At 47.2% G+C, this 15519-nt stretch overlaps 1 protein-coding gene across 1 annotated transcript; it reads left to right on the plus strand.

Moving 5' to 3' along the window:
* The first annotated feature begins 564 nt into the window (after window positions 1-564).
* Window positions 565-2187, plus strand: LOC120658738 (F-box/FBD/LRR-repeat protein At1g13570-like). The gene is made up of 3 exons (XM_039936952.1): window positions 565-1404; window positions 1500-1634; window positions 1733-2187. Exons 1-2 carry the CDS (start codon window positions 565-567, stop codon window positions 1527-1529), a joined length of 870 nt encoding a protein of 289 aa, XP_039792886.1. The 3' UTR covers window positions 1530-1634; window positions 1733-2187.
* Window positions 2188-15519: the final 13332 nt, after the last annotated feature.

Here is a 15519-nt window from a genome sequence, read left to right on the forward strand (position 1 = left end):
GTCGCTGCCGTCGCCCTCCATCTCCGACCACGGCGAGAGGCGCTGGTGGCGGCGGGACCGTTTCGGAGGGCGGGGAGCGAGCTGCGGCGGCGCTCAGGCGGCGGAGCAGGCGGTGGCGGCGTCGCCTGTGGGGAGAGGACGAGACCAGAGAGCGGCGTGGGAGATTTTGGTGGGCCGCAGAGAAGCCCGATAAGCTGGCCTTGCAAGGACTTATGGGCTTATGGGGTCTTCCGAGAGGCCCATATAGATGCGCTGGGGCGGAAGTGGGCCCTAAGTCCGAATAAACCAGGAGGCTGCCTACGCTTTTAAAGGCGTCCTCTTTCGGGGCCGCTCCGCTCATCTCGCTCCCGTCGGCATGAAGCAGGCGGCGGCGTTCCGGTAGGAGGTCAGAAGACGGATCGATCGGCTCCACTGCACGGCACAGGTAGAGCACGGCGGCCATCACAGATTGAAGTGCTTTCCTGGTTAGGTTTCGTGATCAAGGATCTATTTTATCTGATTGATTTTATTTCTTTGTTTGCCGTGACGATCCTCCATTATAGCAGCAGGAGAAGAGATCCCGCCATGGGGGACGGCGACGCGACGGGCGGCGCCCCCGATCTAATCAGCCGCCTCCCCGACGAGGTCCTCGGGGACATCATCACCCTTCTTCCCACCAGGGACGGCGTCCGCACGCAGGCCGTGTCCCGGCGGTGGCGGCCCCTCTGGCGCGCCGCGCCTCTCAACCTGCAGGTGGACTACGGCCTCTGCAGCCAGCACACGAACCACGCCAACCTGGCCACCAAGATCCTCGACGGCCACGACGGCCCCGGCCGGTGCTTCACCATGCCCGGCTTCCGCCTCCGCAACCGCCTCGCCATGGTCGACGGCTGGCTGCGCTCCCGAGCCCTCACCGGCCTACAGGAGATAAACTTCAGCTACTCAACCCTGGACCGGCAGCAGCAGCAGCCGCCGATGCCGCCTTCGGCATTACGGTTCACGGCCACCCTACGCGTGGCAAAATTTGGCCACTGCAAGTTCCCCAACGAGGTCGCGCCGTCGCTGAAGTTCCCCCACCTCAAGGAGCTTTCCCTGGTCAAGGTCACCATATCAGAGGACGCAGTTCACGGCCTGCTCTCTGGCTGCTACGTTCTGGAGATCCTCTTGCTGGAGCGCAATGTCGGCATTGGCCGCCTGCGCATCAGTTCGCCGACTCTGAGGAGCATCGGCTTTAGTGGACCTTCAGAGGCCATCGAGTTCCATGAGCTGGTCGTAGAGGACGCTCCTCGCCTTGAGAGATTGTTGCCACTTCACCCCGACCAGGGTCCGGCAACCATCCGTGTGATGAGGGCACCTAAACTCGAGACAGTGGGATTGCTTTCAGCTCACATCTCCAAACTCGAGTTTGGAACCACAGCTTTTCAGGTGGCAACAAACCTTTTTTTCCATCCTTCAGCTTTTCTATGTCCTGGCTATTAATTAATATTTTTCATGATGTCTCTTGATCCTTCATTTGACAGGAAATGATTGCCCTAAGCTTGGGAACCTAGATGGCCACTGTAAAGGTTTTAGCCCTTGAGTCTTTGGGGCCTAATCTGGACTCAGTTCTTGACTTCCTCAAATGTTTCCCCTGTGTGGAGAAACTATATATCACAGTTAGTGTTCGTCCTTCTTGATTTCTATTCCAATATAAGCATTTATTGGAGACTAATGTTTTCAATATGAAACTAATATTTTCACTTTATTTATTTAGTTTAATCGATTGAAGACAATGAAGAATGCACGGATCTATAATCCACTTGATCCGATTGAATGCCTTGAGGTTCACCTAAAAAAAGTGGTCGTGACCGATTACCGCGGCATGAGACCAGATGTTGACTTAGCCAAGTTCTTCGTTTTGAATGCGAAGGTGCTAAAGGAAATGTATTTTGGAGTCGTCAACAGCAGCTGCAACGACAAGTGGATGACTAATCAACGTAGACGGCTTCAACTAGACAACAAAGCTTCACCAGGTGCTCGATTTGCATTTGGGCGTGGTTATCGAGGCAATTTTCTACCCGAAGTTTGGAGGGATGATCCCTTTGAGTGGTTATGCGAAGATTTCCATGGATTTGCCAGAATTTTGGATTGATGATCAGAAAGGGGACTACAAAAAAACATGTTTATCTTGATTCAAAAAGTTTTGATCAGCTATATACATGCTTGTGTTATAGAGATCATATACCTATATTTCTCAGACAAACATGAATCTTTGTCATGCTTTTATAAATTCTTGTCCAACGGAGGCCTCCGGAGACGCCGGTACGTAGTGGGGTGCTAAAACGTGTTGATAAGGTAAAGAGGGGTAGAGGTAGACCTAAACTAACTTACGACGAGTCGGTTAAGAGAGACCTTAAAGATTGGGATATCTCTGAGAAGTTAGCTTTGGATAGGAGCGCTTGGAGACTAGCTATCAATGTGCCTGAACTATGACCTTTGTGTATTTTGGGTTTCATCTCTAGCCTACCCCAACTCGCTTGGGACAAAAGGCTATGTTGTTGTTGTTGCTGCTGCTGCTGCTTTTATAAATTCTTGCCATGCAAAATGTTTGTGAAAAAACATACTCTGAGATTTTTTTCACTAAAATTGCATTTATTTTTTTTTACAGATTGATTACAAAAGGTCTTGTCTTCACATGTAGTGATCAACTCTGTAGACCTTATTGCAGTTAGCGGAGAAGGCTTTATTTTGACAATTGCTTATTCATTATTAACCTGTCTTTTGATTATGTAATGAATTCCATCCTTTTTAATTTCTCTTATTTTGTATCCGTTGAGTCTTCTATGTCAGTTTGGATATCTGCTATTACATTCAGATGGACAAAATCTGTACCTCTAAAAAGCCTTTAAGTGCATGCGAGTCATGTCATGCTATTTACTATAGATTATCCTTCATTATTAGCCCTCTGCGATTTTTTGCGCCAACATGTGGGTTCTTTGCATTTGTCTGATCTCTTCTTTTTCTGCATACCACAAGCCCGTTCCCATCTCTGCTGTTCTCCTTCCACCACTCCCTTTTGCTCCACCTTCGTTTGCCACTACCTGCTCTCACTCCACCACGCAGGGGCGAAGCTATATAGGCTCGTGTGGGTGCCTATGCACCCATACCAATATTTTCACCATATAAATCAGAGTGCTAGGAGCAAAATCATATATAGTGCACCCCCTCGATTCAGCTCTAGCTTCGTCCCTGCCACCACGTGAACCACCCGCGATGGGGCCGCATCCCCTGCCACCATCCACTTGAGGAGTGTGGAGTCGAGGCATCTGCGATGGAGGACGGATTCAGAATGAATTCACTAGCTGCTAGGGAAGTCAGTGAGTAATGCACCCTAATTATGAATTATGTTTGTGTTTCATTTCAAATCTTGTGTCTGTGCTGTTGCTCATGTTCAATGTGACAGAATACCCTACTCGATCACTAATGTCATGTGATGGGAGAGTTTTTTTTTCCTATGATGATATATATTTATACCTTCAATCTTTTTCTGGGCAGGTTCATCTCCTTGTGGTGCTAGTGAAATCGGACCATGCTAAGTTTACTTGGTATTTGGAATTGGATTTACTTATAATAATATTATTTCAATGAAAATTAGTATCTGATTGTCGGTGTCCTGACCCGGGGGCCTGGATCCTAACTAGTGAATGCTGCGTGTTTTCTCGTCCCAGATGATGATGCAAGAGGCAACACAGTAACGCACGGTTTATCCTGGTTCCGGCCGCGGGGCCGTACGTCCAGCAAAGGGGGTGTGCGAGGGCACTGTATTATCTTGCACCCGGAGTGCTTGTAGTAGGGGATACAATCGAGGCGAGAGAGGGAGGGAAGCTCCCAAGTCTCCGCTAGAAGTGGAGTCGGCTGAGATGAGTTCTCAGTAGTCCCTGAACGTCCTCTTTGAAGAGAGAAGCCAGAGAGCGAAAGACCAACCCAGAGTACCGAGAGGCTTAAAGGGAGTCTGCCTCCTCCTTTTATAGTCACAAGGAGGGGGCGGTGTACACGAGTGTAGGGGCGTGGAAGTCGTCGTTTTCCCCTGAATCGCGGGGGTACAGTGGTCGGATACTGTAGGAAGTATACTGTGGGAAGGCGGCGCGCGTCGCTGTCGTCCTGGATTTCGTCCTTGGTCCTGCGAAGATTGCGCCGGTCGTGCTGCAGTGTCCCGGCGGTAGTAATGGCACGGGACGGCCCCGGACCCCCTGGTCGGAATGCGGGCGTGCACACTAGAAGGTCCGGGGGACACGTGGAGGTCCCGGACCTCTAAAAGGGGGGAGGTCCGGGACTCCGACCGTGTGTGCTGAGCGCCTCTCTCGGAAGGACACATGACGTCGCCGGACTCCTTCCCCAGTGGGAGGTGAGTCCGGATGGTTGGTGTCGGCAGAACAGTAACGGGAGCAGTGCCGGGCCCGTCTTGTCCCGCATCGCAGATCCCACAGTGTTGCTATAGCAACTGGGGCGGCGAAGCGGTGACCGAAGTCAGCGGATGGGACCCCGGTCACATCCACTGTGGGAATGGCGGCCCGACGCCGCCTGTCCCGGGTGTCGTGGCGGAGTGGCTGGCATTTAACGCCTTCGTACGGCGAGCGGTTGGGCGGCGGGGCCGTTTGTCCCTTGTGCTGAGAGACGGCCTCGAGCGAGGCGGAGATGTGTCGCGCGGTCGAGAGTCCCGGGGGGAGCCCTCAAGCGAGGCGGAGTTCGTCCAGCGGGCCCTAGAGGGACCCTCGAGCGAGGCGGAGATCGTTCCGCGGGTTCGAGGGGGATGCGAATGGGCCGCATGCTGGGCTTCTTTGAGTCCTTTCCTTTCTTCTGGATGGGAAGCAGGCCGTGGGCCTTTGTGGGCCCAGTTGCCTTAACAGGTGTTTGTGTTTTTAAAGCGATCTTAGTACCCCGATTAGGGTGTCCCTAATTGTGGTACCCGACACTGATTTAGGTAAATGGCAGAATAGGAGCATGTGGAATTGGCATTTGAATTGCATATATAGTAAAGTAATTGGCACCTCCAATGCTGATATAGTAGTCAATTGACAGCCTCGACTGTATCCTAGCTCTGTACTCAAGTTAACTTCGGCTATTTCAAGTTTACATCTTGACAACCCCACCCCCCAAACCCCCCAAAACACAAACACACACAAACCCACCAAACAGTCTTGTGGGCACCGATAGCCAATACAGGTGCCGACATATCTGGTGACCGTGGCCAATGTCCATAGAAAACCATACCTTCGTGAAATCTTTTGTTTAGAATGTGCAGATCTTAAAAGTTTATTTGTAAAAAAGGAAAAGCTCTCAACTGATGGATTTGGAAAATTTGAAGAAAGATTTTACAAAGGTCATTGCTAACGGACACACTTAGTCAAAAGCGTTTCAGTAAACAAATTCGATGGGATCTGCGTAAAACTGCATTGTAACAGGCCTGCTCTAAGCCGTCAGCCCTATAGATGGCAACGGTTACAAAATACCCGTGTACACGTGGATACCAAACCCGATGGACATGGATACAGGTCTGAGTTGGTACCCACGGGTACGGGTACGGGTGCGGGTATAACTTTAAACTCAACGGATATTTTGTAACGGGTTTGAAAAAATGATATCAATATCCACAAACCCACCAGATCCGCTAACAGGTGGGTCCAAGAGACCAAGATCAAGGTATATAAAAGAATCTCTAGGTTTCAGTCCCCCATCCATCACCGACTCCCACTACCACCGGCTGTCACCAAGCCCAGCCCGCCCCCAGCATCCAAGCCCCCAACACCTCCCCTCCTGTGCAGCGGCCCCCTCTGATCTTCCACGGCTCGGCCGCTCCGGTTCCGACGGTTCGTCCCCCGGTCCTCCTCCCGTGCCCGGCCGCCCCCCACCTCTCCCGATTTCGAGCCCCCATCCCAGGCAGGCCGGCACCATCGCCCCCTCCTGAGCGCCTCCCCTTCCTCGGCTCTTCGCTGTGTGCCATTCGGCCGGCCGCCCTCCTCCCGCTCCTGCACGATGGCGCCCCCCGCGGCCGATGCGCCGCTCCCGCTCCTGCCCAGCCCCTTCCTCTGGTCCTCGTCCGCCCACCGCCACGCCCTCGTCGTGCTCGAGTCGTGCGCACCGGCTCCCTACAGTCCTCCACCGGCCATCCACGGATCCACCCATCTCCCTTGAGATCTCGCGGCACGCCATCTCCCGTGTGGGCAATGCACCGCGCGGGAGCCCCTGGTCCCTGGCCGCCTGGTGCTCTGCCCGCCCAGGGCCCTGTCGTGCAGACGGGCGTGTCCGCAGGCACGGGTTACCCGCGGATATCGGGTACGAGCACAATTTTCTACCCGTGGCGGGTAGCGGGCACGAACGCAGGTTTGACTTTTTGCTTGTGGATACAAGTATGCATTATGGAAAGCGTGTATCCAAGCGGATTTTTCAAATTGCCATCTTTAGTCGGCCCGCGTCGCGCATGCGAGGGTCTTGTAGGCCGCTCCGCGGCCCGCTCCCCTTAGCTCTGACGTTTCACCTCCCTCCCATTCGAAGTCTCCGATCTGTGGCGGCGGTCGGCGGCCAGCGGGGAACGCCGGCGAGAATTGCAGGACTGCGTGGACGGGGCCGTGCTCTGCTAGGAGGCGGCGGACGGTCACCAGGTACGCGCATCGTCTCCACGAGGATCTTGAACGGGGTTTTTGTTACCAGGTCTTGATGCCGATGATTTTCCCCGTTCCAAGGAAGTGGAGACGGCGCCCCCGCCGCCGCCGACCTGATCAGCCGCCTCCCCGACGAGGTTCTCGGCTGCGTCATCACGCTCCTCCCCACCAAGGACGGCGCCCGCATCCAGATCCTCTCGCGCCGGTGGCGGCCCCTCTGGCGCTCCGCGCCTCTCAACCTCGAGGTCGGTTTCGTCGGCAGCTGCGGCGACGTTGGCGACGACGAGCGCCTGGCCTCCAACCTCCGCAGGCTGCTGAGCGCCCACGAGGCCCCCGTCCGCCGATTCTCCCTCACGTGCCCCGGGGAGCGCGGCCTGCCTCACGCCGTCCAGGGATTGCTCCAGTCTCCCCGTCTCCAAGACGCCTAGGAGTTCGAGCTCGAGTTCTACGATCTCACCCGCGAACTCCCGCCGTGTGTCTTCCGTTTCTCTCCTGCCCTCCGCGCGCTCTACCTAGCATCCTCGCGTGGGGAGATCCCCGCGCTGGCCACTCCCACGCTCTGTTTCCCAAGCCTCAAGCAGCTCAGCCTCGTCTACCTCAGTATATCTGAGAGCGCTCTCCATGGCATCCTATCGAGGTGCCCTATCCTGGAGACCTTGTTGCTGGATAGCATCCGTGGTGTCCGTCGCATCCGGATCAGGTCTCGGACCCTTCGAAGTCTTAGCGTATCTGATTGTGGGTACTACCAGGAGGCAACGATGAGAGAGCTTGTTATTGACTTATTGTCGATGCTCCGCTCCTAGAAAGGCTGATCCAATGTGTTCGGGCCGGGTGATCAGGATAATTCGTGCACCCAGAACGAGGACATTGGCTTGTGATGATCACATCCCCAAATTGCAGCTTCGAACCAGGCATTTTGAGGTATCTGCACTGCAGCCACTTGTGTCTAAGGTGTTTCCATGTCTTGATATGTTGCCGCTACTCACTCGCTATATGTTTTTCTGTTCATTCTTATTTCAGAAAATGGTGGTTGTTGGACCATCTTATGCGATGCGCTCTGTCAAGGTTTTAGGCCTACTCACTGCTCCTGATCTTGGTTTTGTTACTGGCTTATTGAAATGCCTTCCATGTGTGGAGAAGTTATACATTCTGGTCAGAGTTTCTTCTCTGTTAAATTCTATTCTTCACATAGTCTGTGCTGTGTGATCGTCCATCATGAATTATTCATGATTAATTGATATCGTGTTTGTTTCCACCCTCTCTTCAATTTCAGTTAGATACTTGGATGCTTTTCAAGAAAGATGTAAAATGCTCTGCTCCTCTTGAATGCCTTGATTGGCATCTCAAGAAGGTAAAGATAATGAATTATGACGAGAAGAGGGTAGATGTAAACTTCATCAAGTTCTTCGTCTTAAATGCTAGAGTGGTTGAATATATGAAGTTTGTAGTCCATCGTGAAAAATGTGGTGCAAAATGGATTGCTGGTCAACATGAGAAGCTACAGGTGAATGATAGAGCTTCTAAGGGAGCGGTATTTGATTTCGAAGCAGATTTTAGCAGACTGCCAAATAGCATGGTTCACATGGAGCACATCCATGATTTGGCTATGGATCCGTTTGATAGATCATTATGTATGTAGATGCCATGGTGATGAACTCAATCGAAGCTGATTATCAGTTGTACAGTTTGGTAAGCATCAAGAACCCTATTGGTAAACAACTTTAAATTCCCGAATTAGTTTTCAGCAGGAATGTTATTGCTAGCATGCTTTTACTCTTCTATCTGCGTCTGGCTGATGGACAAACATTTTATTTTACCATAGAAGCTTGAGTTATATTGATTCATGTAGTTTTTCATTGTTTCTTTTGGTAATGGTCTTGTGTGCCCCCTATGAACCCTATTGAAGATTAAACTAAACTTTTGTCATGTTAGTGTTGTGTTGATCACCTTTTTCTTCTTATGTGCATATGCTTGGCAACTTTGTTAGTTGATAATTAGAACGATTGATGTTTATTAGAATATATGCAAATAAAAATGGCACATTCAAAAACAACCCAGGATCCTCCTTAAATTGGATATCACAAAAGCCTTTGATTCGGTTTCTTGGTCTTTTCTCCTGGAGGTACTACGAAAACTCGGCTTTGGTTCAAGATGGCGAGATTTGGTGTGCGGTCTCCTGGCTTCTTCCTCTACACAGGTTCTTCTGAATGGCACACCGGGGGATTTTATTCTACACAAGAGTGGTCTTCGGCAAGGCGATCCTCTCTCTCCGATGCTATTTATTCTAGTGATGGATGTGCTGAACTCGATGGTTACAAGAACTTCAGAAGCCGGCTTGCTACAACCACTTTCTTCACGGCCAATTCAACATAGAATCTCCCTTTATGCAGATGATGTGGCTATTTTTCTTCGGCCAGCAGCAGCAGATATTAATCTAACTCTCCAACTGCTTCAACTATTTGGGGATGTATCCGGGTTGAAGACTAATGTGCAAAAAAGTAGTGTGCTGCCAATACAGTGCTCTGAGGTGGATTTAGCCACCATACAGGATCTGCTGCCATGTGAAGTGCTGAATTTCCCGTGCAAATACCTAGGGCTGCCTTTAACCATTAAGAAGTTGACCAAGGAACAGTTCCAGCCTATTATTGATAGAATAGCAGATCAATTGCCGGGTTGGAAGGCTGATTTGATGACCCAGGTAGGGAGAGTGGTACAGGTTCAGTTTGTCATGACAGCTATGCTGGTCTACGTGGCCATGGCAGCGGAATTACCACCCTGGGCAATTAAAGCTATTGACAAGATTAGAAGAGGGTTTCTCTGGAGAGGAAGGAAAGAAGCAAAAGGGGGACATTGTCTAATAGCTTGGCCAAAAGTTTGCAAACATCTTGAGCTTGGGGGGCTGGGAATTTCAGATCTTAAAAGACTGAGTTGTGCTTTAAGAGCAAGATGGCCTTGTCTTAGGAAGACCGAACCAAACAAACCATGGGCAAGCTTGCCGCTTCAGGTCAGCAAAGATGTTGATTCTCTCATTTCCATGGCTGTCATAACTGAAGTTGGAGATGGGGCGAATACTTTGTTCTGGAGGAATAAATGGTTGGATGGTCATAGCATTCGGGAACTGGCACCCCGTGTTTATGCTTTAGTTACTAATAAAAGGGCTTGTAGGAGGACAGTGCGAGAGGCTCTCACAAATGAAAAATGGGTCGAAGATATCCAGGGGGATATTTCGGTGGAAGCTTTACTGGAATTCCTTGAGGTTTGGGACCTCCTTATGGAGGTAGACCTGCAGGAAGGAATTCCCGATAGACACATTTGGAGGTTTTCTAACTCTGGAGAGTACTCGGCGAAATCAGCTTATGAGATTCTATTCCAAGGGGCTGTTTATTTTGGACCTGCACAAAGAATATGGAAATCTCATGCTCCTCCCAAGTGTCGGTTCTTCATGTGGTTGGCCGCCCACAATCGATGCTAGACTGCTGACAGACTTGCTCGACGAGGCCTCCCCCACCCAGCCAGATGTTTGTTGTGTGATCAAGAAGAGGAGAATATCCAACATCTTCTCGTCGGTTGCGTATTCACCAGGCAATTTTGGTTCTCTCTCCTCCGGTGGTTTGGCCTCTCCACACTCACCCCCCAGCCCCAAGATATTTCATTCGACGACTGGTGGGAGAAGGCGGAAGCCTCGGTCGCAGGTGAATTACGGAAGGGCCTGAATTCTCTCATTATTTTTGGGGCCTGGAGCGTCTGGAGGCACCGAAACGACTGTGTTTTCAATGGGACTGTCCCAAACATGGCTACTGCTGTTATCTTGGCCATGGATGAAGCGCAGTTGTGGAGTTAGCGGGAGCTAGGGACCTCTCCCTGCTTTCTGCTATGGGAGAGGGTAGTTAGCTGGTGCTTTAGCTGGTCGTTGTTAAGTATGTAACAGGTGATAAGATACTAGGTCTGTCAAGGGGGGGTGTGGTGTGTGTGTGGGTCTATGTATGACTCTTTTATTCTTCTATCAATACAATGATGAACTGCGTGTTCGAGAAAAAAAATGGCACCAACTGCTTGTCTCTTTTAATTCCTCGAATTTATGTGCATGAGGAAGCATGTATATCTAGATGTGTCAATAGTTGAGTCTTTTTGCATATCTAGTTATGCTGGTGTTGCAGACTGTTTTATACCCATTTTTGAAACATTTGTCCTTCCTTTTTCTGTATCAACTTGATCAAAGTTTTCTTATAAGAAGTGCATCAATAATGTTTAGACTGGAGCATAGACTGCACAGTGGAAATCGAACACTGATTTTGTATTATTCCATCAAGCGACACTCGCTAGAAAGTCAAATACTGATTTTGTATCATTCCCTTAAGTGCTTACGGGTATAATTTACTTGCCTGCCTCTGATACAGAGAGCTGATACAAAGAGCCGAGTACATTATCTGAGATGAACCACATCTCATTAGCTTCTTTCAACAAGGGAACACCGTATCTCACAAGGACTTTTAAGTTTAAAAAAGGGCAGCTGCAAAGCTTAATTTTCCTTCAAGCAGACCCTTTCTTCAAATCTTGGAGCACCTCAAAATGAAAACAAAAATTTATGTTAAACTGCAATGTGAATCTTAACTACACCAATGAAGAAAGTGTACTAGTGCTGACATCTGAATATAGTAATTCAGAGTTGAGAACATGGACAACAAAGATCAATAAAATAAATTATTAACGAGGTTTGACAAAGTGTACTTTGTACTACTATCTCAGTTACAAGCAAAAGTTAAGATGCAAGAGTGCAAGACCATTTTTGTAGGTTGGCTAGTTAGGAATTTATTTTAGAAATGCAGTGCAGGCATGCAAATTGGTAAATTCAGAGAAAAGGGAATGTGCTCTATGACTAGAATTGACAAGTGCTAGTTGCAGGTGATAGAGCCATGGTGTCGTGCATAATTTTGGCTGGTTTATTCGATATGCATTTTTCATCTGATGTGCCAGAGTATTTGAACATGGCACTATGGCTTCGATGAGCTGGAGTGCTAAACTAAGCGTACAACAATGATGAAGACAACAAACATGTAGCAGACAATACGATACCAAAGCTTTCTTGGTTTGAGTGGGAACTTGTGTGAAATTATTCACAAAACCCTATATAGCAAATTAAAATAGACTTGTGAACTATATATGTTTGTATGTTGTAACAATGATGCTGTTATGTATTGATTGTTCCTATCTGTGACATGTCATTTGTGAGATGTTAATTTGTTGCTTGTTAGCTGCATGATGTTGTTCGGCATGGCTGACCCATGGGAACACGTTGACCCGATGGGTATGTGTTTCAGCAAAATTTTAACCCCATAATTAGCATGGGTTTCTTACCGGGCTTAGTTAATTTTCTTGGGTATGGTTTTGGGATTATCAAAACCCAGCAGATTTGTCGGATGTGGGTTTGGACAGTCCGGAACTCGTGCATTATAGTGACAGTGGACAGTGGGTTTGAGGTGGTGGCAGCCACGCCGTACTTGCGGAGATAGCAGTACAGTAGGCACAACAAGCAACGTCATTCTGAAAGAACAGTAAAAAGGCAACAATCCAGTAAAAGGCAGAACAAGCAACATCAAGTAAAAGGGCAGTACATGACTTCCGATCGGTCTTTCCTTCAGAAAAAAAAGATATGATTTGCTCTTTTTACCATGTGTTTTGTCCAACTCATACTGATGATTCAGATTCATGCGGTGGTTTAGGCTCTGCATTGGTTCAGAAGTCAGAAACTGAAGATGCTTGCTACCTTCTATTTGTTTGATAAAATGACTGAACCAAGTTGCTTGAACTGATGCAATGCCGCATTTTTTACTGGTTAGTTAACGCCCTGAAGTTTTGCTTCCTCCGGTAGCACTGTTAGTTTCTTAACTTTCCATAGAATTTTGTGAAAGCACGGGCAAAGTACAACTTAGTTCAATTGGTTGTAGTGTGCTAAAAGGCTGCCTCTTTTATATTGCTGGTCAGTTTCTGCTCATTAAAAAGTTAGGTGATCATTGATTAGAGAGTGTGCCCATATTTTTGGGTAAAATACATAGAAGCCACTAACAAATGAAATTGCTGAAATATTACCTTGACAAGGTATGTCACAGCCGGCCCCATGGCTGGAACCAGCGGTATGATTACACAGGGGTGAAGCCGCTGCTAAATTGACCGTGGTGCACTACTCAAAGGACTAAAGTATTTTTCTATGATTATGTGATGAATATAAGCTTAGCGAGGGTGTGGGGGGGGGATAAGTTTACCCATGCACCAGAGACACCCAACGTGGCATCAACCAGGGATGTACATATCACTACCAGCCTGGAACCGGTGGTGATATGCACATCATCACCGCCAGCTCCAGCCACGGACTATTGGTGATCGATACATCATTTTCACTTAACCGGTGGTGAAAACTTGTGGTGATTAGGGGTTTAGAGCCAGCCATGAAAATGAATATGTAGTATAGTGATATCAATGAGTCCTTGGACCTGGTGATCTTCTGAAAAATCCTCGCCAATTTGCGCACCACGTCTAGCGGTTCGCTCGAATATTGTAGCCTTGTAGGTATATCCAGGTTTTCTAGGTCAGCTAATCCTTTTTCCTCCTACACATAGAATGCCCTACTTTTTTTAATCAAGTTTTTGTATTGACCCAATGACCAAAAATTATTAAGGCTTGCATCCCTATTTGCCACCCTTAGGAGCACATGGTGGTACTCGACAGTAATGGAGCACATGATTCAGGATTTGGTAAATTATTACATAAAGAAGGGCAAGAGGCCTAGCGAAAGCTTCATATATAAAACATTATTTATTCATCAACCAACATTCAAGGGTTGAAAAGTAAGATTCATCTCATGTTTTTCATCATGAAATAGAATACATGATCACTTTGACAAAGATGTCCGCGTGACGTTTTCTCGTTCACGGCAACAACATGTGTCATAATATTGGCTTGGTGGATTTGCAGGAATGCAGAGTATCTCAGGGTGTTTGAACCCTAGCACCTCGGTACATTGCTCTCCACATATAACTGTGCTGCATGGAGATATTTGGTGGCATTCCACTGCACATGTTGTGGTGGAATGCATTAGAGCTCATAGAAATATGGATAAATCACTGCAAATATGTAACTATGAAGAAACAGGCAACACTATATGTGTGTATATTTTGTGCCTGGCTATATGTATGGATTATTACCTCGTGCGGCATGACATGATGAGAAGGCCATAGCCATGAAAACAAAGACTGCTAAGCACATGTCCCTAGTATCCTTCTTGAGAAGCGCCATATGGGAGAGTTTGCACTTAATCTTGTTGTGTCGTTGGCTGATGTCCTTGTGTTCAATTGTCTATGTTGTTGTGTTGCTTTGTGGCCATATATATAGTGCAGAGGGTTGAAGAAAATCTGGCAGGGTATTAATCCACACCATTCTTTCAGTGCTAGTACATTAATTTTTGCTTGTGTTGTTGTCCCAGGTACAGTGAAGATTTGAAGCTAAACCTTCTTTATGAAATCTAAACCCTCTTTATGAGTTCATCTCACATAGAATTTTTAGATATCTTTCAATTCCTACTTTACATGGGCATACCCTCATCGATTAATCTTTGATATATTGGGCATCCCCTGAAAGCAAGCTTTGGTTCATTAATTCTTCCGAGTTATGTTATTTACTAACATTTAATAAAAGCACCAGTTCTATTTTGGAAATGCAGCAGATACATTAATTACCTTCATGCCTTTGCCTTACAATGAGATGTACTGTTAATGCCAAAATTTTGCAAGGGTAATTTTGGAAATAGGATAACAGCTGATGAGGAATCCTAGTGAAGGCCGATGGCCCGTTCGATCGAAGCTGTTGGGAGACCTGGTCAAATTTGGCGCAAGCATGGTCAAGGGCTTGGTGGAGGACAGTTTGGATGGCAGGTGTGAGTCGAACTAGAAGGTGACATCACCGGAACATCTATTAGAGTCCAGTTCTTTTTGCAAGTTTGTTGCATCATAAAAAGATTATGAGTCTTTAGTTTCAGGGTATAAATAGTAGACCTTAAGGCTTGTAAAAGAAATCCATCAATCAATACATTTTTCCTCGCCTCAACGCCAAAATCCTAGGGGTAGGACTTAGGAGTAGAATAGTTTTCGGCGACTTCTTCGGTAAACAGGCTGCATCTCTTTGATCTTCAAATTGCTCGTAAGCATCATCTTACTAGATTTTCTAAACTTTAATTATGGGCGTATCATTGTAGTTTTATTTAGTTAATCTACCAAGTTATCTGATCTCTTATTCGAACAAGGCTGCCATTGATTCAATCTCTTGTTGGTTTTAATCGAGTTCACAAGTTATCGATTTCTTTCAATTGATCATAAGACTGCATCGTCTGATCTTTTGTGCAATAGATTTCACAATTTATCCTACGACGATTATAGATCTATCGATTTCTATCTAACTCTTTATTGCAATACTCTAATAGCCGATAGCATTCTTGATTGCCATTATATCTTCTAGTTGTTTAAATCTTGTACCTTGTTATAGTTAATCTTATCGGCCAGTTCGCTTAATTAATTAAATCTCGCGATCTCATATTGTCTCGATTAGATCCGATCTTTGAATAGTGTTGTTAACTTAAATATTATCGGTCTGGTTCGCTCACTGTAACTTGAGTTTATAATTGGTTGTTCCAGCCGATTATAGGTGTGATTAAGAATAAATCTTTGTAATTAAATTTATCGGCAAGTTTTATTTGATTTATGGTCCTTTCTATCAGCATTGTATTGGTTAGATCCGATCCGATTGATGGCGATGATAAGTTGAGTTTAATAAACTAGATATGTTTCTTTGCAGTTAAATTTGTTTTTAGCTGTCAACCATGAATCGGCTTCATAGCAGATGGCCCTGCTTATGT

Source organism: Panicum virgatum, chromosome 2N, assembly GCF_016808335.1.
Source record: "Panicum virgatum strain AP13 chromosome 2N, P.virgatum_v5, whole genome shotgun sequence".
NCBI classification, from domain to species: Eukaryota; Viridiplantae; Streptophyta; class Magnoliopsida; order Poales; family Poaceae; genus Panicum; species Panicum virgatum.